This window comes from Gouania willdenowi, chromosome 1, assembly GCF_900634775.1.
Source record: "Gouania willdenowi chromosome 1, fGouWil2.1, whole genome shotgun sequence".
NCBI lineage: Eukaryota > Metazoa > Chordata > Actinopteri > Blenniiformes > Gobiesocidae > Gouania > Gouania willdenowi.
Genome location: NC_041044.1, coordinates 43,055,272 through 43,080,639, shown reverse-complemented (window position 1 = coordinate 43,080,639; position 25,368 = coordinate 43,055,272). Strand labels below are relative to the sequence as shown.

At 37.3% G+C, this 25,368-nt stretch overlaps 1 protein-coding gene across 1 annotated transcript; it reads left to right on the top strand.

Annotated features, from left to right (window-relative positions):
* Positions 1–23,508, top strand: LOC114477214 (high affinity choline transporter 1-like). The gene is made up of 9 exons (XM_028469450.1): positions 1–155; positions 7,532–7,743; positions 8,002–8,115; positions 11,369–11,524; positions 17,532–17,680; positions 18,242–18,385; positions 19,213–19,366; positions 20,086–20,303; positions 22,795–23,508. The coding sequence occupies exons 2-9, from the start codon at positions 7,557–7,559 to the stop codon at positions 23,329–23,331; spliced, it is 1,659 nt and encodes a 552-aa protein (XP_028325251.1). The 5' UTR covers positions 1–155; positions 7,532–7,556; the 3' UTR covers positions 23,332–23,508.
* The last annotated feature ends 1,860 nt before the right edge of the window (positions 23,509–25,368 follow it).

The window sequence follows — 25,368 nt, the reverse complement described above, 5'->3', positions numbered from 1 at the left end:
TGTTGATTCTAGACACTTCCATCCTCTCCCCTCTGGTGAAGCTGTAGCTCATAAAGCTTTTACTTCTGACTCCAAGAGGTCAAAGGTCGTGTGTTTTCTGTGACTCCTGGACTCACTTCATCACTAAACTTTGACAGCAGCTGTTCAACCTTTGGGTGAGTGTTCAGTGCTCACCTGGGCTTCTGCTGCTGGATGATGATGACGATGATGCTGTGCGTACTGAGCGCGCTCAGAAAGGCTTCCTGTGTGTATGTGTGTGTGTGTGTTTTGTACAACAATGACAACAGCTGTCCTGCTATCTTTTCCTGTTTCTGTGTCTGTCTCTGTCGCTCTATAAGCTGTAATTTTCCATCGCTCAGAAAGCAGAAGTTGTGTAATTTGAGATGATGTAAACCATTTTCGGTGTGTGATGCATTTTTTAGGAGCTTGCGTGTGTTGATGATGAGGGTTTATTCTTCAGATTTGTGGTAAAAAAAAAAAAAACTAAAAATAGGATGCTGGCAGCTTCTTTCTTCATGTATACTTTACACTGTGTGCTGTGTAGTCTTTCCTGTCTCTGCTAATTGTCCTTTTTCTTTGCCCTGCAGTCCTCACTGACTGTCAACAACTAATTTTAACTGCTCATCATAGTCAGACACTCCCTCTGAAGCAAAGCTTAACCCCACTTCATCCCTTCAAGGGTTTTGTCATTTGAGTTTTTGTTTGCCTCTAAAGTTCACAACTTTTAATCCTGACTCAGTGCAGTGCTGTCTATCCATGTTGGTTTATTGGTCCGTTTTAGAGGCTTAGCTGAGGCCTTAGTGTGAAAGTGAGTGTGTGAGTCCTGAGGGGAAAGGAAAGGTGAATTCTGCTGCAGCCGGGCAAACACGTTGGAGGCAGAGGAGAGGAGTCGGCATGAATGGAAAAGTACTGAGAGGGCCGTGATGAGGGAGGGCTGCTGAGGTGCGTGAGCAGCAGCAGCGTCGTTACCCTGTGGGGGTTTTATGACGTTTAAGAACCTGTATGTAATTTGTTACCTGACACCTGGCACAGGGTGCTAGTTTTAAGTGTTAGATTGTTTCATTTGCATCGTCGATCTGAGGTTACTTCCTCCTCCAAAGCTGCTGGATGTGCACTCAGATGTCAGCCTCAGTCGGCCTCACCTGCTCTGTCGACTTCAGACCACCTCACGCTCACATTGTTGGGATGTTTCTACATCCTCCTCGAATTCCATCAAACAGGAAAAACTACCTGGGGCTCTGGACTATCAATACATCAGCTCAATTCTCAGGAAATATCTGAGTTTCCAAGAAAATTAAAAAGCAAGACAAATAAGTCTCATCTGGTTATAAGTCACGTCTGTTTGGATGTTTTAATGACAGTTATTACTTTCAGATATTACAATAAACTCACTGCTTAAGAGCAGCACTTTATAATAAAACTTTTGCAATGTTTTTGCTCCTTTTAATGCATTTTTGCTACATTACTCCCATTTCTGCCACTTCGCCATCAAATTTTCTGCTCGTTTTTTTCCACCATCAAGTCATTTTCAGCACTTATAAACCCTTTCCACCACTTTTCCCACCATATTTCATGCTTATTTTTGCCAATTTAACCACATTAACAATTTGTCATGCCCATTATTTAATTGTTTCAATATTGACACTTTGAACCTGTTTTTGGCTACTCTAATTTGCAACTTTTAACCAATCTCTGTGGTTTTTAAAAACCACCTTTTCCACCATTTTTGCATGGCATTTGTTTTTCAATTACTTGTGACTCAAAGAACGTTAATGTAGTCATCTCTTGAATAAACAGTAGCACTTGTGTTTACTCAACCTGTGACAGTTCACGTCATCATTTTCACCTTTTATGATCAACCGTCTTCTTCAGGAGCCACAGACTCCAAATCAGCCTCTATTTCACCAAGACCTGGTTAAAAAGTTAAAGTTTAGCTGTAATCTGTGCTCTATCTACCAGATATTTAATTACTAACAGTTTGTTCTTCAAAGTTTAAACAAACGTGCATCCAAAAGGCTTTAGTATTAAAACTATAGGTGGAAAACAACAAATATTGGTCATTAAAATGTGAAGTTATGGATATTTTTTTAATTTAGCCTCCTGTCACAAAGTTGAAACTTTGGCTGTTAAAGAGTGAACAGTCAAACACAAAAACTGTCCTTGAAGTTTTCCTCAAAGCCCTTTCAGTGCCTTCTGTTACTGATAAAGAGGCTTGAGAAGCATAAGAGGATCCATATGTTGCAGTATTAAGCTAAACCCTTAGTCATTCAAAAATAGATGGACGGACAGAAAGTGAGACACCAAATCATAACATTTAGTGATTTACTTTGAAAGCCACATGAAAAGACGTTTTTCGACGTGCGAGTGCTTGATAACATCAGTCAACGCCTCGTTTTCTCTAAATAATGTGTTTCTCGCAAGATAAAAATGTGCCGAGTCAGCTGATCCTGGCAGGACGCAAAGAATAAAATTAAAGTGCTTGTCACACCAGTGCTCCCAATATACCTCTTATCTACGTGTTTATACCGTGGCCCTCTAAAAACTAAAAATAGAAAGAGTTAAAGGCATGTGTAGCACTCAACCATTTAAATAAATCTATTAAATGTACTAAAAAAAATATCCAAAAAGTTTTGTTTTTTTGTGAAGAAAAATAAAGTCTAAAAATGGAAATGTAAAAAATGAATAATAATGATTGTTTGATGACGTTATACTTTGATTATCCTCTGCTTTGTAATGGTTTAGTCCGAGTCACAAAATAAGACTTTTTATTTACCGGTATTTTATGAGTTTGGGTTAATCTGAGCCACTTGATAAATTGATCTGGTTATTTTGAGTTATTTGGTTACTTATGTGTGTGTATCAATTATACTATCAAACAAGGAGGGAGGACGATTACCGACATATCAATGTTTTGTCCTAGCTTTTATTTTGACCCTGAACCCAAAACAAAGCACAAAAGCTTATTAAAAGGGTATTTTGTCGACTTTTGCTACAGAAATTAAATTCATTTAAAGTTTTTTTTTTTCATTCAGAAACTCAAAACGGATGCTTCAAAAATTTTGTAAGTGGTTGTATCAAAGTACCAAATTATTTATTTATTTCCTTCAACATGCCAATGACCAGTTTAAAAAACTTTTTTTTTTCTATAAAGTTTTATTAGATCGACTTTTCCTCCCATAAGGGACAGTAAGTGTGAGTAAGCTGTGTTGCTTTAGGGCAGGAGCTTGGATGGATTTCCTGGTCTGGAAATAAATCCTAGTTTTAATGACTTAAAACTAGGATTTAATCCAAAATAATTCATCTTTAACACAAAACCATATCCATAGAAACCCTATTGTCTTATACTGAATTTATTAATCACCCAGACCTAGTCACTTAGAGTTTAGACGATATGTAGTTATTTACATGATGTATTAATTCGACTCAATCTGTGAATCCTTTGGTGGACACTTTGGAGGAGATTAATTTGGTTCTTCTGGAGTCTGAAGGTGACGACTGACCCACTTTTGGTCATAAAGTAATTTAGCTTCATGCCAGACCCCACGTTGGACTTTCTTTTCTAAACATCTGGAGCATTCTTAGTTTGAATTGACCGACGAAGTGTGACCGATTAGTTATGATCCAATCCATTTTCCCTGCTGCGTGGAGACCACGGGTTGGTAACCTGAGAGCACTCAGGCCTAATTTAGGTTCCTGGTGGATTTGATCACATGGAGAAAAACAGGGAAACTGAAAGGCAGTGTGAGCTGAGCTGATGCTTAGAGTCGGGGTTTTTCTCTCCTCCTAAATAGGTCAACAGACGTGTACAGTGTATCCTTGTAGAGGGAATTCAGGCCTCACGCTGCTCTGAGAAATGTCTCGCATACTGTTCCAGACACGAGCGAGGCCCCACTTATACAGTGTGGGCTGAGAATATTACAGTGAGCTGCAGAGAAGTGACAGAGAGCGCAAAGAAAAAGGCAATAAAAGCATCAATAACTGTAATATTTAAAGGTTTTTGCATTACCGTTGAAAAGACATTGAGTGTTTGTTAAATTTTCAAAGATTGATTATTCACATTTTTCAAATTGTCATTCTAATTTGGATATTTGAATTACACACTGAAAGTGTTACTCATAAGAGAAGTCAAAACGTTCATAAGTAATAATTTCACTTTTTTGTAATTGCAGAAAACAAACAGAAAATACAAAATTCACTTCCTGAAAAAGAAAAGGCAATTTTCTTTTTTTTTTTTTTTTACTAAATCAAACACAAATTGCAATGTGACACTGAATATACTTTCACATCTATGTTTGGGTCGATATTACGCATTCACATGCAGTTTTAAACAAGAATGCAAAGAGAACGTTCTCAAAATACGACGGACTTACCTTCTGAACTAGAAATAACTATATTCCAAAGACTGAACCCTCACCTATATGTTTTAGCACAAAATTACACATTTTCACAATATTTTGTTGCAAAAAACAGACAGGCCAGGTCAAATCTTGTGCTAGGTGATATTGCACAATTTTAGCAAATACTTTAATATCAAAAGAAATGTGAAATATTAACAGTAGTTAACTGAATTGTTTTTTGGCATGTTTTCAGAAAGTTTAACAGACATGAATGGCATCTGTTTGGGAAAAGATGATAGAAACAGAAACAAAATGGAAATGTGGAAAATGAAAAATTATTGTGGAAATTTTGAAATTAAAAACTGGTACCTGAGCTTCATACTTCATGGTTCAGGGACTAAAATTGTGTATGATTTGTAACTGCAGCAGAGGGACATTTATGCACAACTATAACAATAAGAGATATTGTCCTGTATTTCCATCAGTCTTGATATTTCTAAAGTTTCGACAAAGTATAATTGCGCTTTGAACGTGTTTCCATTGAAGGTTGTTTTGGAGCCTCGTAACTCTTGTGAAATCTCATCTTGTGAGACTTCGCTGCAGGACGATGGACGCTCCAAACCTCTTTATAAAACTCTGTATTCCTTTGTTGTCTCATGTCTAATGTGGTACTAATAATTTTTAATTCTAATGCTAAGAAATGTCTGGGTCTCCTCTGCTGTCCACACGTACCGCGCCATGTTTTCTCAGAGAGAAGTGGTCATGTGACCAGGTGTAATTGCGAAAAAAGTATTTTCGTTGAGTTTTTTGCAATACATTTCAATTTCAAAATGTCTGAAAAACCTAATCATAAAAGTGTCAAAACGTTTTCGCGATATTTGAGTGTTTTTTCAAAATTCAGGTGTTTCCGTTAGTAGTTTTTATTGCGCTATTTAGATATTGCGCAGTTCCAAGGGTAATGGAAATGCAGATGGTTTTACAGTGACAGGATTTCATATTCTATTAACGTCTTTGTGCGAGATTAATTTGGAACAAACGATCCAGATACGGGAACGTTATGATACGATAAGAGGACACAACAGACAAAACAATGTGAATGTATGTGAAGGTTCATGGTCAGTTGTAACATGCCATCATGGCGTCACATTATACGGTTACATTTTACACCCACAGTTAAGATTTATGTGCATCCACTTCATCATGTTAATAGTGAATGAATAGTTTTCTAGGAGATATTTGGAATGTCCAACAACGAAGACCTTAATGTGTTTTTTCATCGCTCATTATCAAACAACATTTTACTGACATACAACAACGCCTACAAACATATAAACTCCCAAACCTGCCATTACACGACAGCCCATAAAACCCTCTCCTATACATGTCGCCCTAATGAAGGGCATTGTGTTTATTTTTAGTGTTCGCTGGCGACAGAAAGCAGTGGGCGGTGGCGTGGCGTTCACCTGGAGGGAGTTTTTAACCCAAACCCTCAGCCTTCAGAGCGTTTAGAGGCAGTAAACGACCCCCGTGAGGCCTGGTCTCTAATTTAATGTTTTACAGTTGTGCTTTTACAACCTGGATGAGCACCAGGGTACAGTCGCGGCTAAACATCGCACGCTCTCAAGGAACACAGCAAAACACACGGGCCACGTGAGCCAGCTTTCTAGACATTTGTTGACTTTGGCGGCAAGACACACACATACACACACACACGCACGCATTTACCTCCTACTGGTGATTTTCAGTCCGTTCATTTCACAGACTACTCCCCTTCCTCTCTGTGGTCTCTCTAGTGGTTTTAATAACATGCATTGTTTTTGCAGTTGGAGCCAAACGTCTGTGTTTAAGTTTTACTGCCCTGAGCCGAGGCCATGTGTTGTATCTTCTGTTTTTTACTCTGAAAATTGAAGCTGATTATGATAAAATGCTCTGTTTCTAATCAAGAAGAGCTTTCAGTTAAAAATCTGCATTCCTGTGTGTGAAGGTTTGTACGAGCACAGAACGAAAAGCAGGAAACGGCTTTTATCTTGTGGATGTGTCTCTTGATCTTCGTCCACACACACACACACACACACACACATAAACACACACACACACGTGCGCACTAACATGGCTCTGAGACATGTTCGCCTCCCAATGTTTCGGGGGCCATTCCACTGTTGAAGATGAGGGACAACATCTGTCCACCATTTTTACAAGGCGTCATAGAGAGAGACCCTGTTCCACTCTTCATCCTTCCACACAACTCCACCTCCTCGAGATCAGAGGTTCTCAACCTTTTCATCCCGCGACCCCCATAATAAAGCTTCCAGAGAGCGAAGACCCCCACTGTAGCTGAAGGTGGTTGAACACAGTCATGGGGAGACAGGGCCATCTATAAGGGGGAATAAAGGGGTAAAATGATGGTTCATTGTTCTCTAAATCTGTGATAACCACATTTATTTATTCATATAAATAATATACACTGTTATTCAAGAAGTTTATTATTATTATAGTCATCTTAAAGATGTAAATCCTTGATTTAAACAGAAATTAAATAGATTAAAAATGACCAAAAATGGTGGAAACTGTGGTGAAATGGGATTTTAAAAATGACAGAAATTGGTTAATAGTTGCAAATTAAAGTGGGCGAAAAAGTGAAAAAGTGGTAAAAAAAAAAAAAAATAGTTCGAAGTGTCAATATTGGAACAATTAGTTAAATTCGAAAAAAATAAGCATGAAAAGAGGTCAAGAGTGACACTAATCGGTCAACATATGACATCAGTGGCAGAAAGGGTTTATAAGTGCCCTAAATGTCTTGATGGTGGAAAAATGTGCAGAAAAGGCATTGAGGTGGCAGAAATGGGAGGAATGTAGCAAAAATGCATTAAAAGGAGCAAAAAATTTGGCAAGTAAAAGTGATGAAAATAGGTTTAAATTTGGCAAGTTTGGTGTAGTTGCAGAAAAAGGGTAAAAATAAGCAAAAATGGGCTCAAACTGTTCAAAAAATATTCTTAGTTTCTTGAAGGCATCTGACTAGATGACTCGGATTTACCTTCCAAAATGTCCACAATTACATCCAGAATGCACGGTTACTGATGCACTACACTCAATTTGTTTTATTTTAGAATCAACTTTAAAGCAGTTTTAACTTTATTAAAAATGATCTTGTGCTTCAGATCTTTGATGATGTTTGTTTGTTTTTTGTTTTACAGGAAACACACAGAAAACTAGTCGACGATGGCTCTCAACGTCCCTGGTCTGGTGGTGATGGCGGTCTTCTACCTGCTGATCTTGGGAACGGGAATCTGGGCGTCCATGCGCTCCAGGAAGGAGGAGAAGAAATGCCCTCCTGGGGACGGCATGGAGATGACGCTGCTCGCCGGGCGCAACATCAACCTGCTGGTCGGCATCTTCACTCTCACAGGTAAACATTGGTAGAGTCATTTTAGCTCCTCCTACTGAACAAACTATTAATTATGTATTATTATTATTGATATTAATAACACACCCAGGGATGAGATGAGCCCAAAAAAGCACTTTATTTATTATTTATACATGAAAAGTGTAAAAAGTTTTCAGACTTTAGTGTTGAGGGAGTGTTTCGTCAGCGTGTGCAGCCAAATAGAATTATGTGTCTATAAAGTGGAGTGTTTTTCTTTATGGTGTTATTTTTGTGCCGCAGCGACGTGGGTGGGCGGAGGCTTCATTCTTGGTATCGCAGAAGCCACGTACAACCCAACCCTCGGCGCCGTGTGGGCTCTCATGCCCGTGCCGTACGTCCTGACCTTCTTCTTAGGTGAGTTCATTTTTTCTTTCTTATTTTTCTTAATTCACTGAACCAAGAAAAGATGTGATGGTGAGAGAAACCCAAAGATTAATACAAACAGTCATTTAAAAACTGCAGCTTCTTCTCCTTTCTGAGTACTTTTACATATGAACATATGAAAGGGTTTGCTGCTATAGCAGGGAGGTGGGTTGTCATATCTGGTCGTCCCATGTGGTCCAACCTAGCAGACGAGTTACTGCTCCTCTTATTGTGTAGGACGTTTGTGTTGGTTCTGATAAAAGATAAAACAGATAAAGCAAACACACCTTATATCATTTATCTATGCGCTTTACAAACCAGGAGAGATCTGCAAGTGCTGTTTTCTGCACATTGATGAGTAAGGTTTTAAATGTAGCGATCAACGTATCAATCAATGGTATATACACAAATGTCCCCTCATATTTTTGCTATTAGCTATTTTGTGGTCAATTTTAAATACATATTTATACATTTACTTGTTAATTAAATCTTTTGCTTATTGTTTAATGTGTCATTTATTGTTCATTTGTGTTTTGGTCCTTATTTATTTACTTTATTAATTAGTCATTCATTTATTTATTTTTGGATTTTTATGTATTTATTTTGGGGGGTTTTCTATTTTCACATGTATTTATTATTAGTACTAGTATTATTTATTTATTTTTAAACTTTTTTTTTTGAAGTGTTGGACATTTGATTAATTATTGAGTTTTTCCGTTTTTAAATCTATTTACTATTTATTATTATTATTATTATTATTATTATTATTATTATTATTATTATTATTATTATTATTATTTTCAAGTGTTGTGCATTTAAATAATTAATTAGTTTATTTATTTTTGAGTCTTTCTGTTTCAAATGTATGTATTTATTATTATTATTATTATTATAGTAATATAGTAGTAGTAGTAGTAGTAGTAGTAGTAGTATTAAAAGAAAAAAAATTCAGAAGTTTTTTGAAATTTAATAAATTGATTTATTAATTAATTAAATGTGTAGTATTTATTTACTGAGTTTTTCTATTTTGAAATCTATTTAAATTTATGTATGTAATATTGCTATTTAATTATTATTATTATTGTTATTATTATTAATAATAATAATAATAATAATAATAATAATAATAATAATAATAATAAAAACATTTCATGAAATATTTTTCTTGATCAAAAGTAGCATTTAATTTGAAACCAAACTGAAAAATCCCACTATAATTAGCATTATAAACAGAACTGATTCCTAAGGACAGTCACACGCTCACTATTATTATTATTATTATTATTATTATTATTATTATTATTATCAATATTTCCTCCGCCAAGCGTGAAGCGCAGAGCGGTAAGGTTATATTTTACCCTCCGTTTATTTGTCAGTCATTCTGTTGGCAAAATAACTTGAAAAGTTATAAATGGATTTGGATGAAATTTTCAGGAAAATTGATAAATTGGACAAGGAACAGGTGATTAAATATTGATGACTGTTAAGATGGCCAAGAGACCCGGTGTCATGGTCTGAGTTTACCTCATACTGAGATTGATTATGAGCATGTGCACTACCGGAAAATTAATTTTTGCTACTTCCGCTGTGCTGTGATGGAAAATTTAATTTCAAAGCAATGTGTTTGTATAAAAAATATGTTTTATAATTTATTTTATGCTGTTTTTTTTATTATTACATGTATTGTGTTTGTACAAAAAATTTATTCTATGCAGTTTTTACAATAATAAGCTGTTGTATTCATATAAATCTGATCATGACAATCATATTTTTTTTATCATTGGTAGATTTTTTATTGATGACTGATTGATTGACTGATGTGATGTTTTAAACATTTTTAAAATTAGTACAACAATCTCTGTGCATGGCTAATCCAGCACGGGTACATCTCAGTACGTAACAGTCTAGTAGAAAATCTCAGTACGGAGGTAAACTCAGACCGTGACACCGGCTCTCCTCCAACACCTTCACTCTGCAAAGCTCCCAGGATCAAACTTTCCAGAGGAGAATGAAATACGAGAACAAAAATATAACTGGCCCTCACAGAGCATGATTTGTAACAAGGTTGCAATATTTTAATAACTAGTTAACAATAATATTGTTATTTCAAATGCTAAAGGTATGTTTTGATGATCAATGAATCGAATAGTGTATATGAAATCAATGTAGGACTACAACATAGGGTGGAGATCACAATATGGGTGGAAATGAGCTGCTTGGGAGAGGTCTGCGCTCTCCGAGTGCTTTTCTAGTTATTATTATTATTATTATTATTATTATTATTATTATTATTACACTGCAGGTATTGATGATGCTCAGCTGTTTGTCAGCACTAAAGTCAACCATCTATTCTTTAATAGTCACAGCGTCACACACTGTCTCTGAAACAACATGTTGACGGTTGAATAAACGTCCCTCACATCGACCCCAGAGCTGCCCTCCCCCCGCCAATAAAAGTGCTGCTCACGCTAAAAATAACCCCACGAGAATTATTGTCAGGATTGCAACTCAGGCAACAGGTGCAGAGGAAGGCGTTCGCTCGGACTTGGCTACGGAGGGCACCGAAGCGACGCCCGACGGGTCGTTGGTAAACATTTGAAACAGGTGGCGAGTGAGAGGTGAGGGTTATGTAAGCAGGAAATAAAGCATCCCCACATTCCCCACGGCTCTCCTTATCTTACACTTTACTCCTTTAGGGATCCTCCACCCACCGTAGGAAGACCACATAAAGCAGGGGTCACCAACACATGACTATGAGCTCCATCTGAAATCTCATTTACAAACTCACACAAAGATAAATAAACATGACAGATGTTGTCAGCGCCTTTTTAGAGTTCAAAAAATTATAGTTACGTAATTACAATTAAATAAATAAGTGCTGAATTAAAGGAATATAAAGTACATACATCTAACGGGCACTGTACTACTTTTAATTAACCATCTTTAAATGTATATTTCACAAAGCATTAAGTGACAATCTGTGTGATTAAATGCTGCAGACTTTGTGTGTTATTTTAAAAAAACGGAGAGTGCATTTTTGTAAAATCTTAGATAATTGTTCAATTGAACAAACATCAAAATCAGAATAGTTTTATTTTGCCAAGTAGAGCTTAAAACAATCCGAGGAGTGTGACTTGTTACGTATTTTTAGAGAAGTTCAAAGTTTGTCTTTGAACGTTTGATATTAAAGTGTAAATAAAGGCTTGTTGTTGGTGGGTTTTTGTTTTTTCCGTTTGTGTTGCAGGAGGTTTTTTCTTCGCCAAGCCCATGAGGGAGAACAAGTATGTGACCATGATGGACCCGTTTCAGAAGAAGTACGGGAACGTGCTGGCCACGGCGCTCATCTTTCCCGCGCTGGTGGCCGACGTGCTGTGGGTGGCGCGCACACTCGTCAGCCTGGGTAAGTTAGCACGCACTGTGGGCGGGGAAATGTGTCCATACATTATGCTTATGCAGGTCAAAGTAAAAATATAAATATAGATATGGACCCTATAACATATCTGTAGTAGATCACTCAGTCCCTTCAAATTCACAAATTCAATGAAACTTACAGTCATGTTTTATTCTTTTTTTGTAAATAATCAGTAAAAAATCCGATACATTAGATTGGAATTTTTGAAGGAATTGGTCACAATTTTATTATTCTATTATAAATTACTTATATACATTATTACACATTTAAGTGGAAACTATAGGGTAATTTATTTTGAAAATCGCTATTTTATTTTATTTTATTTCCACATAACATTTTTTTTAAGAGTTTTTTTCTGGTCTGGCACCTGATGGGAAATCAAGTTATTGATAATTATTCAATAAAATGTTCAGATAAATTCGCCTTACTAAAATTTGTTCCTGACTTTATTATTATTATTTTTAATTTATACTATAAAAAAATAAACTATATTTATGAAAAATACACACACAGTCTGGTGTCTACTAGTCTTTTTTAATTCTTTACCTTTTTTAATTGTGTCATTTATTATAAGTGTATCTCTATTGGTCCTTACTCATTTAATTTGATTTATTGATTTGTTTTATTAATTAGTCATTCATTTATCTCTTTAATAACTTCATTAATTAGTCATTTATTTATTTACTTTATTAATTTGTCATTCATTTATTAATTCTTTAGCTTTTTTTGTGTCATTTATTATTAATTACTTACTTACTGTACATTCAATTTTATTTTTTCAATTTACTTTATTAATTAATCATTCATTTATTTATTTACATTATTAATAAGTCAGTCATTTATTTATTTACATCATGAATTAGTCATTCACTTATTTATTTATTTAGTTTATAAATTAGTCATTCATTTATTTATTTATTTACATTATAAATTAGTCATTCATTTATTTATGTATGTATTTTTTACTCAAAGTGTCTCTGAGAATCACCCAGAAGCATTTACTGTAACTATAAAAGCTTTGATATCTGCATCAACATGTGGACAGTAGATTAAACATAAATTAGCCTGAGTGATTAGTTCAGTTAAACATGAACATATTTAGTTTAAACACATTGTTTTAACATATTTAAGTGCTAAATGCTCCTGTGGGCCAAATAACCAAACAAACCTGTGGGCTAGAGGAGGAAACATATATACATGCTAACATACATGTAAATATATAGTTATTGTCGTGGAAACATGCTGTAGCAGTTAAAAAGACAGAGAAAGTGAGTCACTGAACAAAAAAAGTTCCCATAGACACTGAAAAGAATCATGTGCAGCTGTGAATTATCATCACCATCATGTGGATTATTAATAAAGTCGTGGCATGTCTGTCAACCAAAGCCCCAGAGGGACACGATGATGTCACCACTGTGCTTTTGTTTTAGTTTCTTTCTCATTGCGTGCATGTGCAGTGTGTGCGTGGGTGCGTGTGTGTGTGTGTGTGTGCAATGGTTTTATGGAAGAGAGAGTGAGAGTATGTGTGTCAGTGAAAGAGAAAGAATGTGTGTGTGTGAACATAATGTTTTCCTGTGTGTGCTTTTAACACTATTTTCTTTTCCAGTGTTATTTGAAACAGGTGGTTAAACATCGAGCAGCCTGTTGATTGTGAAAGGTGATCAATATTTAAAACTATGGTCTGAACGACATCAGACAATGTTTTTTTGGCGATGAATTAGTCAATAATCACATGTTTTATTGTGATTTCATATCTGAGTGTTTAAACCATCACACATGGCTTTTCCTGCTTCTAACACTCACACACACGTTTTTGTGTCTTAAATATAATTTCAAAAAACTGCAATCATCTCACTAAAGTAGAGGTTCTCAACTGGTGGGACGGCACCCCAAAGAGGGATTTTCATTTGGTTGTGGGAGAAATAAGCTAGAGAAAAGGGTCGTGGGACTTTTATTTTGAAAAAAAAAAAAGTCACATTCATCCATTGAATCTTAGTTCTCAGAGTAGGAGGAGGTAATTTTTAAAGTATTCTACAGAGTGTTTTCCAGTATCTTATTACTTTTTTTATCTTTTATTTTGAAATTTTAAAAGGAAAATACATTGCAAGAAGCTTTCAAATTAAATTCTATTGCTTCTTATATGACAGATTGTGATGAGTCACATATTATATCTAATACCACTGTATTTTAGGCAATTGGAATTTAAAGCTTTTGCTTCACATCTTATTTTGAAAGGGCAGTAGTGAGTCCCGGTTGAGAACTTCTGAATAAAAGCGTCTAATATCCAAATATTTACATGAAAATAAGATTAAATAAATATAACATAAAAATCTACTAAAATATTTATTTATTTTTTAGAGTTCACATGGGCCCTTTTACTGTAAATATACAGACTTTTTACATACATTATAGGCTACTCGTTCATTTCTGTAAGCTGAAAACATGAAATATGCATTACACTGACCGGCTGTAACGCTTATTTTGGAGACGTAAGATACTAACATCGCAGTAGAGATCAGTCGATTCATTAAAAAAGTAGCTGATAAAGTAAAGAGTACAGTCGAAACTCAAGCCTCTCGACTTTGTTTTTGGCAGTTTTTACATTGACTAAGTCAAGTGTCGTACGTACGACGTCCCCGTAAATAAAAATAAGAAATAAAACAGAGATCCACTGTGTGAAACGTTTTGTCACTGATAGTCTCCCTCTACAGAAGGACAGGAATGTTCCTGGGACACTTTGGTCCCCGGGAAGCCATTAAACCAGTAAAGGAGCCTCTTGCTACTCAGTAAGACTTCCCAACCTTGATTTCTAGGATACGCAACGTTCCCAGCCATCTACACACACACACACACACACACACACACACACACTAATTCTCCACATTCAGCAGGCGAACGGCCTGTTTGTGTGCGAGACCTAATGATAGCATCTAAAAACAACACATGGGGTTATTCAGCAATGAGCTGCATCTCATTCCACTTTCCCTCCATAACGTAGCTCAGCACAGATAACACATCTAGAGCCAAATCTAGAGCTAAATGTGTAATAAATAAAAAAAAAAGACCACCGGGAACAGTTCACCGTTCCAGGACAGACCAGCAGCTCTCAGAGTTGCTCCTGTGAGCCCCAGATCAGGTCCGTATTTAGTGGAGATGAATTTCTGTTTGCACATGGCATCAGAATGTGTCGCAGCTGACAGCGTGAGGAGTGATTTAGCTTTCCTGGAAGCACACGAGGACGTGCAGGAAAAAAACCCCAAAGTCAGACTCGGTGCCACGGCTTCAACCTGTAATACTCAGTATGCCAAACCCTGTGAAATATAACATGCTTAAATATATATTATATATATATAGCTGTAGTACTCAGCATTGCTGGGTGCCGTTTAGCAGCCTGAAGGTCGTAAAGGCTCTCAATGAAACGCTCTCAAAATTATCTTTATGACATTTAACGTTTGTATTAAAACCTAAAAATACACAAAGTGTAAAATCATACAACAAATACAAATATATAAAGCTGTAATACTCAGTATTGCTAGGTGACGTTTAGCAACCTGAAGGTCATAAAAACTCATAATGTATCACTGAAAGTGTTAATGACAATATTTGACATTAAGTTTGTCTTAACTTTAAAACTATAAAGCTTTAATATAAACTTCATAGATTTAATTAAAAATATAAAGCTTTACTATAAAGCTTTCATATAAACTATAATGTTTTAATATAAACTTTATCGCTTTAATATAAACTATAAAGCTTTAATATAAACTGTATTGTTTTAATATAAACTTTCAATCTTTAATATAAAGTATAATGCTTTAATATAAACTGTAAAGCTTTATTGTAAACTGTATAGCTTTATTATCAACTTTATTTCTTTAATATCAACTTTTAAGCTTAACATAAGCTATAAAGCTAACTATAAAACTTTAATATAAACTGTAAAGCTTTATTATCAATATAATTATACTGTTCAGTATTGTTCATCATTTGGCACGTTTATTACGTGATAGAATGAAATGGTGTTAAAACTTAAAACATAAGATGTGAAAAATGGTGTCATACACTTAAAGTCTGGTCCTTGAAACCAGGAGTTAGCATTTAGATTAAATGTGAAGCCTTGTGATATATAGCGTACATACAGTCTATATATACAGTAAATGTAATACCCAGAATTGCTGGTTGTCGTCTAGCAACCCTGTGGTCGTAAAAAGCTCATAATAAATCTCTGAAATCTAAGCCTTGAACTCAAGTGTGAGGAACTGTTTCAAATGTGAAGCCTTGCGATGTACAGGAGTACAAGTATAACTGTAATACTCAGCATTTCTAGATGCTGCTTAGTAGGGCTGTACATCTGACGATACCATATAATTTGCATGGCACAATACAATATATCCCAATACTAAGCAATATGCTATATATTGCGATATGTTTTGATATCAATCATTACAAATTTCGACAAAATAGTATGAAATTCAATTTATTTCTTTTTTTTTTTTTTACTTGCGAGAAGAAGTAAATGGTAGCTTAAGGTAAAAAACAAGTGGTATGTTTATCAAACTGTCAAATTACATTTTTCGAAAACGTTTAACTTTTGCTTCTACAGCAGATTCTGATTCTAAGTTCATAATTTTTTATTTAAACTAACCACATTCATCTATAAAAGTGTCCAGTATGTTTTATAAAAAATAAAGTGCAAATTAACTTCCAGCTAAAATGCATTGAGGAGTGAGGTAGTTTAACAAGGTCTCATGGTGCGTTCACTGACATCTAGTGACCGGGAGTTTACGCGCTATGCATATGTTGGTGCAATTGAATGTTTTTTGTCATTAAAAAACATGATAGAAAAAAATTGATTTGGATATTTCTTTGGATCGATACAATAATCGTGCGGTGAAATATTGCGATATATCGCCGAATTAAATGTTTTCATACACCCTTACTGTTTAGCAGGCCGGTGGTCATGAAGTACGAACACAAACACACACACACACACAAACACACACACACAAATAAATGTTTGCAGGAACAACAGCCTGTGTTTAAACCGTGCTTGATAACAGGCGGGTAAGTCATGAGGTAAAAAAGTGAAAGTGCAGGTGGGAGCAGGGGTGGGTTTGGGGTTCAGAGGTGGGTGGAGGGGTGAGGGGGAGGGGGGGGTGAGGATGGTGCCGATCTGACACTTCTCTGTTTAAGGGCATTGTTGTGGTGTGGCTGCAGGCTGCGGCTGGGGCGACCCTGGCAATGTGGCAGAAGAGACGGTGAAGGTAGTGATGTTTTGCTTGACTTGTTTGAGTAACAAGATGTCTTTTTTAATTTCAATTTTTGTTTTATTTTCTTCATTTATTTACATTTTAATTCTTTTGTTTGTTTGTTTTTGGCTTTTTTTCCACTTGTGTCCCTAGCTGAAGACACCCCCTCTTTCTTTTTTCCTCCATGATTTGATGTAATTTATTTTAATGTTTACAATGTTAAAAACGTGACACTTTAGCTCAGAGGGTGAAAATGGAGTCACAATCAATAGGCTGCTTCTGTCATGTGTTTCCTATGGTTCTCTTTATCATTTCCTCATTATTTACTTATGCTGGTTTGTTTCTTTAGTAAGACATTGGGATGCTTTTTTTTTTAAAAAAAGGTTTAAATCATACTTACCCACGTCTTATGTATAACTTTACGCTACCTTGTAAATAAATGTGAAGTGTTACGTTTAGACTGTAACACTTTGAATGCAGAATTTCCAACTGTAGTGAGTGCTGCATTTTAGTCAAAGTGTGTAACAACAAGTGAAAGTCGGCTGCGTAGTCATAAGAACAGACGGTGGATGCATGAACATGCGTGTGTGTCTGTATGAGAAATGAAACGTTCCCAAAGCAGAACGAGAACCTGAGAAAAGCCGATAAAACTGATTAATTAACACGCATGTATCGGTAGCCGCAGACGTCATTCAGTGCATTGATTAGTCGTTCCCGCCGCTCACCGCTCCGCCCTGTTGTTCCAGGAGGAACCATGTCTGTGATCCTGGACCTGTCCTACGTCTACTCCATCGTCATCTCCTCAGTGGTGGCCATTATCTACACACTGCTGGGGGGGCTCTACTCTGTGGCCTACACAGACGTCATCCAGCTCATCCTCATCTTCGTCAGTCTGGTGCGTAGCTGCAGTTTGTCAGTGTTTTATACGCTTATAAGAAGAATTTGTCATCCTTCAAAACTCAGCCATTTTATCTTCTTCAACCACACAGCTGGACACTGACAGCTGCAAATCAATCACTATTATTGATAAATTAATGTTATTACTATAGTAGTAACACAAACAGGGAGGGGTGGAGTTTACATCTGTATATGATGTACATAATAATGATACATGCATACACGTATATAAATGTAATACTCATTGCAAATGTATAAATTAATATTAACTAGTGAGGAAGTATGTCTGTACAGAAAAGAGGGAGATTAAGTCGCTTTTTCATTAATGTTTACATGTTTACATGTAAATGATGGTTTTTTTTGGTCAGATGGTGATTGTTATCGTGTCTCTCTCTGTGAGATTTTTGTTCAGGCTGATAATCTACAAAATCATTCTCGTGATGACTTGTTTAGCAACACCAAACTTCCTGAAGTTTCTGTTTAACTTTGTGATGGTTTTCATTCCTGCCCTGAGGCTGCTAATCTGTTTAGCGCTGTGTGTGTGTGTGTGTGTGTGCAGTGGGTGTGCGTGCCTTTCCTGTTGACCAACCCTCACTCCGTGGACATCTCGCTGACCGCCTACAACCAGACCTTCCAGGCTCCCTGGGTCGGCACGGTGGAGCTGGACGAGGCCGGGAAGTGGTTTGATGACTTCATGCTGCTGGTGAGTGGACCAGGATCAACTCAGGGGCAGCACGTGTGAGTGAGTTGTGTAGCAGGCAGCAGATTGACTTTTTCAAATGACGAATCAGGGAAAATATCAGCAGTAAAAATAAAAGTACATCCATATGAACAATATTGTCTTGTTTTATTTAGCATATTATGAAATTCTCAAGATGTCGCTCTGCCCTAATTCAGACCAGCTTCTGATTGTAATTTGTATAGTGTAGAATGTATTTTTATGTATGTTGTATATATTTCAGATTCATTTTATATATACTGTAAATTTTCTGTCTAGTATGTATGTTTTGGTTTTGTTTTTCTGTTTTTGGAGTAATTTTTGTGTAATGTTGTCTTTTTTTTATTTCTGTTGTCGTTTTGTGTATTTTTCTATAAATTTGTATGTTTTTGTAGTCATTTATATACAGTATATATATATATAGTGTATATTTTTGTCTATATAATATATATATTTGTAGTTTTTGCTGGTTTTGGAGTTCTTTTATATACTTTTGTTGTTGTTTTATCTATTTTCCTCTAAATTTATATTTTTGGAGTAATTATACATTGATCTTATTTACTGTATGTAGTTTTTTGTGATTTTGGAGTCCTTTTTTCTATTTTTGTTGTTGTTTTGTGTATTTTTCTTTTAATTTGTATATTTTTGGAGTCACATACAGTATATATTTTCTCAAATTTATGTGTCTTGTTTTTGTGGTTTTGGAGTGCTTTTTTATATTTTTATGGTCACTTTCTGTATTTTCTTTGGGTATGAAGCACAAAGTTACCCCGTGTGTGTGCGTGTGTGACACTCTGCTGTGTGTGTACCAGGCGTTGGGCGGCTTGGCGTACCAGGCCTTCTACCAGAGGATCCTGTCAGCCTCCACCTACCAACAGGCTCAGGTGACCTGCTTCGCTTCCTCCGCCTTCTGCCTGGTGCTGGGCATCCCGTCCATACTGGTGGGAGCGGTGGCCGCATCCACTGGTAAACCTTCTTCACTTTCAGCTCAGACTCATCAATGATTCACTCACACTTTCACTGAGCTCAGATCCATTTCAGGCTCTCCTTCTCATTCAGAGGTCACGGCCTTCAACATCGACAGGGCTGCTATAGCCCCGCCCACAAATACATCACCATTGACCAATGAATATTAATACAAACTTACACAAGGAAAAGTGTTTTATTAGTTCTTAATTTGCTCTGCATATACTGATTATTTTTTCATAATTGATATATATTTAAAAAATTATTATACATAATAATTAGATTTAGCCTAAACGGGTGGTGCTGTTTAGCAGCCTGGTGGCTGGAAAAGATCATAATGTCACGTTTACTAAAGACTGTAAGAGTTTATTTAATCCTATTTTATATGAAAAGAGGAAGATTCATTCCCACTGTAGCTAATTTTGCAGGTGTTTTGGTGAATTTGGTGTCCCTCATACCTAATGACTTCTGACTCTCTCACTAGTTAAAATGGTTCACTAGTTGATTTCAAACATTATTCGAGTCACTCTTTTTAATCGTTTTACTGACATTTCACCACAATATCACACAGTGTGTCTCAGAAATGATGGAGGTTTTAGCAAAGTAGTCAATACTCAATAGCCTGAGTGCTGTTGCTGAGGGGGCGGGGCTTCACTGTAGCTCTAATGCTGGCTTCAGTTGTCCGTCATCTTGTTCTCCTTGTTGTGTTTTTTGGACAGACTGGAACTCCACCAGCTACGGACTACCCACCCCGTACGAGCGTGACCAGGTGGGCTCCATCCTCCCCATCGCCCTGCAGTACCTCACCCCCCCGTACATCTCCGTCATCGGCATCGGCGCTGTCGCAGCTGCCGTCATGTCCTCCATGGACTCTGCGCTGCTCTCGTCCGCCTCCCTGTTCTCCTCCAACATCTACAAGAACATCATTAGGAAGCAGGTGAGACGTCCAGAGCTGGCAGCCACATGCCCCACTCGGTTTAATTTAGTGCAGCCACCAAAATGCACAGAATTACAGAAAACAATGACAAAAACTCACAAAATGACAAGAAAATGACAGTGAAAAATACACAAATTGAGAAGACAAATATACAAAATAAAAATGAAAACACAAAGTGACAAGAACAATGCAAAAAATGACAAGAAAAATACAAGAAAAACACAAAATGAATAGAGAAAAACAATACACAGAATTACATAAAACAATGGCAAAAATACACAAAATGACAAGAAAAACACAGTGTGTGTACGATCCTGTATTAATGCTCAGATTGGTCATTATTCTAAATGCTGACATAAACGTTGATCATGTGACCTTCAGATCAAACAATACCGCTGTGATAAACGTTGCCCATCTCTGCTCTATAGTCCTGTAGCCGAGTTGTCCTCCACGCTTCAGAAATGTAACATTCCTAAAGATCCTTCTCATTAAGACGTTAATGTGGGCAGAACAAACGTAGCCTTCTATGTGTGGTACATGATGTACATGAAACCCACACGGTTGTTCTCCTGAAAACAATGATGGAGTTCTCCTGCAGCGTCTGTCACAGTGAGCCTGTTCTCCAGCCTTTAAACCAACACGTGAGGAATCCCTCGGTCGGACTAACCGAGCCTTTCCATCAGATTTTCATTCTCAGAGCAAATTTTAATCATAATTAATATTTTTTTGTCAGTAGCACAAAGGAGGGTCTCTGAAAATCTCTGAAATGTCTCTATGAAATGTGTTTCTATGAGTTTTATGGATCAAATGAGCACATGTTGATTTTCTACTTCAGGGGCCAAATACGGAGCAGATTTTAGGCAGGAAAATTAGTAAGTATTTGAAACTATATTGTGCTAGGGTTTACACTTCCACATATGAATAAATTATAAAATATGTACGGCACTGATAATATCAAAGCAATAAGTGACGGATATCAGTGCCTGCAGGATCTTCACTTTCAATTTATTTGATTTTGTGATTCATTTTTATGTAAATTGGGGAAATTTTGTGCAATCATTTAAAGAAAATTGCAGGATTTGGGAAAGATTAGTAGCACAATGGTGGGTCTCCAAAAATCTCAGAAATGTCGGAATGAAATGTTTATATGCAATGACGTGCCGTGACCACTAGGGTTGGGCAGGCAGGACTTTGCAAATAGAGACCACCAATGTTGACACCAATGACAATTTCATATGTTTCTACTGGCAAGTGTTAATTTAACAAAATCAACATGATAAAACACCATTAAAGAAACAAACAATTATTTATTATAGCCTCCATACTCTCCCAACAACATATATCTCATTACACGGCAGCACATCTGAAAATGACACCAACAACTCAGAACATCCTCAGTGAGGAGCATCCACAAAGTCAATCCTTCCTTTTGTTCCATTCACTGTAGAAAGTACCAACAATGTTCTGACCTTATCTTTGCTGAAGGTCTGGTAGCTCAGGTGTTTGCCTCCATCTTTTAAAAGCTGTTGTTTTTCCTCAAAAAAAAGTTTCTTTATCGTCTCTAGCGCTGTCATCCTGCCTGTAGTGTTATCCCGCCCACTAGCTAGAAAACGTAGCAGTAGCCACGCTCTGTCAATTCACTAATGCACTGTGAACTTATGTATAGCATTTAGCATAGCACGGTTACGTCCAAAGGCAGCGTAGAGAGCTGTCTTTTTATGTAAATGGTTTTCATCTTGGGGAACTGACTGCGCATGTGTAAACACATAAAAACATGCTATGGGAACAGAGGCAGAGCAGCAATGTGCTTTTGGGAGAGGGTGTGGCCTCCCCCGGCTCCTCCTCCTGCCTTACAGCGGAGTGCGACTGTGCAGCTTCTCTGCCGTACCAGGAAATAGCGATGTTTAGTCATTTGGGCTATGAAAAGCACAAAATGCTGACACTTTCAAACTTATAGGTACTGTAGGATATTGGAAATTGAAAAATAAACAATTTATAATTATATTATAATTAATGAATGAACAAGGTTTTTGTTGTAGGTTCCAAATGCATCTTGAGAAACTTGGGAATATATTTCAGTGGGAACGCTCATCATCCTAATCATACTAAATAGAATATAGTAGACAGAATATACCAGTGTTTCCCAACCAGGGGTACACATACCCCTAGGGGTACGTGAGCACATTACAGGGGGTACATAGAAAATTTAAGAATGCCAGAATACTAATTGTTCAATTTAATAAGATTTGAGTTGAATATTCCATTGTGTTCTACTTTTGGAGAATCATGACCACGTATGAGTGAGGGGGTACTCATGGTATGACAAAAAGGCTCAAAGGGTACACAAGGCAAGAAAGGTTGGGAATCACTGGTGTATACTACTCATTGAGTTTGTAGTGGATAATATGTTACTGGGACATTTACAACACAACCTTACAGTTCAACATTAGTGGTTTCATTCCTAATCTCTCCTCCTGTTTTCTTCGTCTAGGCGTCCGACCGGGAGATGCAATGGGTGATCCGGATCTCTGTGGTTGTGGTGGGCCTGGCGGGCACCGGCCTCACCTTCCTGGACAGCAGCGTGCTGGTCTTCTGGCTGGTGGGCGTGGACATGTCATACACCATCATGTTCCCCCAGCTGGTCTGCATCCTCTTTTTCAAGGTTTCCAACGGTTACGGAGCCACGGTGGGATTCCTGATGGGAATCGTCCTGAGGCTGATGAGCGGTGAGCCCCTGATCGGACTCCCGCCCATCATCAAGTTCCCGGGCTGCCGTCTGGACGCTGAGGGGAAAATGACCCAGTACTTCCCTTTCCGCACGGCCATCATGGTGATCTCGCTGCTGTCCATCCTGCTCTTCTCCTGGCTGATGTCCGTGGTCTTCAAAAAGGGCGTGCTGTCCGAGAAATGGGACATCTTCAAGATCAAGCATGGACAGTCGTCCACAGCCAAGGTGTCCAATGGCGGCAACCCCGCGAAGGATGACCCCGCTGTGGTCAAACAGCTGCTGGACACCACCAGCTGCTAAGCCTGCAAGAAGCAGGCGCGGGTTGGTTCCTGGCATGCCGCTCTTCCCCCTTTAACAACCGCGGTTGGTAGAGGGCGAAGAGCCCACGGACGCTGTGCGCGTCGATCTGGCGACAGCACGAACATCAGCGCGCGATGTGCTCCGAGCTTTCCAACCACCGAACCTACTCAAAAAAAAGAAAAAAAGGCTAACAGGCTACTCTAAGCTAGCCGTTAGCCGACAGAGCTGTCCGACGCAGCTCCACTAAGAGACGACTCGAAGAGAACAAGGGCAGAAGACATTTCAAGCACTTCTACCATCGTATGTCCTCCTCTATTGTCTCGCCCGCCTCTGTCCTGCTCCGCCTTCCTTTTACTCACACTTGCTTTCAAACATACCTCAAAGGTTTACAGGTGAAGCACTTCAGTTAAAGAGAAATTTGAGTTGATTCGATTCCTACCTTAGAATACGCCCAAGGCCACGATAGGAGATTCTTTTTAAAACGATGTAGTTTTGGTATTTTGTTAAAATAATGCTCCTCAATAAAGCTGGGCAATATATCGAGATTTCTATTTTGCCGATATAGAAAATTACACTTTTTTCTATAACAATATGTTTATTTTATAGCTTATTTTGTATTTAAATGCTCCGTTTAGGAGTTTTCGCTACTTCTCAGGACAGCACGAAAAGCACAGTTAGATGGATTACTGAGTGCGTCCTAACCCAGACCTTCCCTATAACAAGCCGCACTACAGAACTCACTCACACGTGCTGTCCCTTAGAGGAGAAAAAGGCCAAAAGTCTTTCATATCGTGCAGCTGTTTGTTAATAAACGTGTCTGTGTCATTTTGCATCAGCAAATTTAACCCAGAATTGTCTTTCTGGTCAGACTTAAAAATATCAAGATTTATATTGCATATATATATCGAGATGTGAATTTTGGTCCATATCGCCCAGCGCTACTTCCCAACATTTTTTTTTGCTTGTATCCCAAAGGTTTATCATTTTATTATTCGTTTATCTCTTTCTTCTATTTTAAAATCCACCCAAGGCCGTAGAAAGAAGAAAAGTTTTCTCTAAAACAATGTCATGTTGGTTTGACAGTTAAACAATCAGACAGTTCACATTAAACTAGTGCTTCCAAATCACCTTTTATTGTTCTTATCTCGTGGGTTTTTCTTTTTAATGCATTCATTCATATCATTGGCCTGCCTGAACACTCTCCTCTGATGGAATTTCTCTTGTTTTCATTCTTTGTACAGTGCCTCAATCTTTTATATCACTAAAAGGGAGTGGGGACCTTTGAATGCACAAACAACTACAGTAGCTTGTTTTAAACAGGCTCTGAAAAGGACTGGGGAATAACCTGTTGTCCTGGATTTGCTGCAATAAAAGATGATCGACTCAGAAAAAGCTCCTCGATGATCCAGTATTCACACGTCATGTGACATTTAGCTGTTACCTACATGAAGCGTTCATTTACCGTGTGTTGGAGTTTACTTCTACAATAGATGGGACACAGGCCATCCTTTAAATAGAAAAGGAGTCCAAACTTGTGCAGTATGTGATTTATTCCCATGATTTAATGGCTGAAACGCTGGTTTTTAATCAAAGATGCAAGATTTATTTGAACACTTTGGTTTTAAACCGCACAGGTACAAAAAGTCCAGCTTCCCACTCAGTTTGGTGTTAATTCTTTTTTTTTTAAACATGCACAAGACCTCACAGTGTGCCTTACAACTATCTTAGATCCTTGCCAAGGCCCTTACATAGTCAAGTACTCGGTTTTCCTTTTGGTTTTTCTCGCTCGATACAAAGACTTTTTTGTCCGACTCAGCGAGGGTTGGTTCCACAAAGTACGATCAGGATGAACAAAGATTCCTATAACTACTTTGACCTCACACAATCGGTTTTAGCTAAAAATCACCCCATGTTTTTGTCTTTTTCGCCCATTCCTTCCATTTTTACGTCTCCAGACTTGCCCTAAAACAAAACACCTGTAAAGCTTAAGTTGACAGTGGCATCTCTTTAGAAATACTAGATATTAGACGTTTCCTG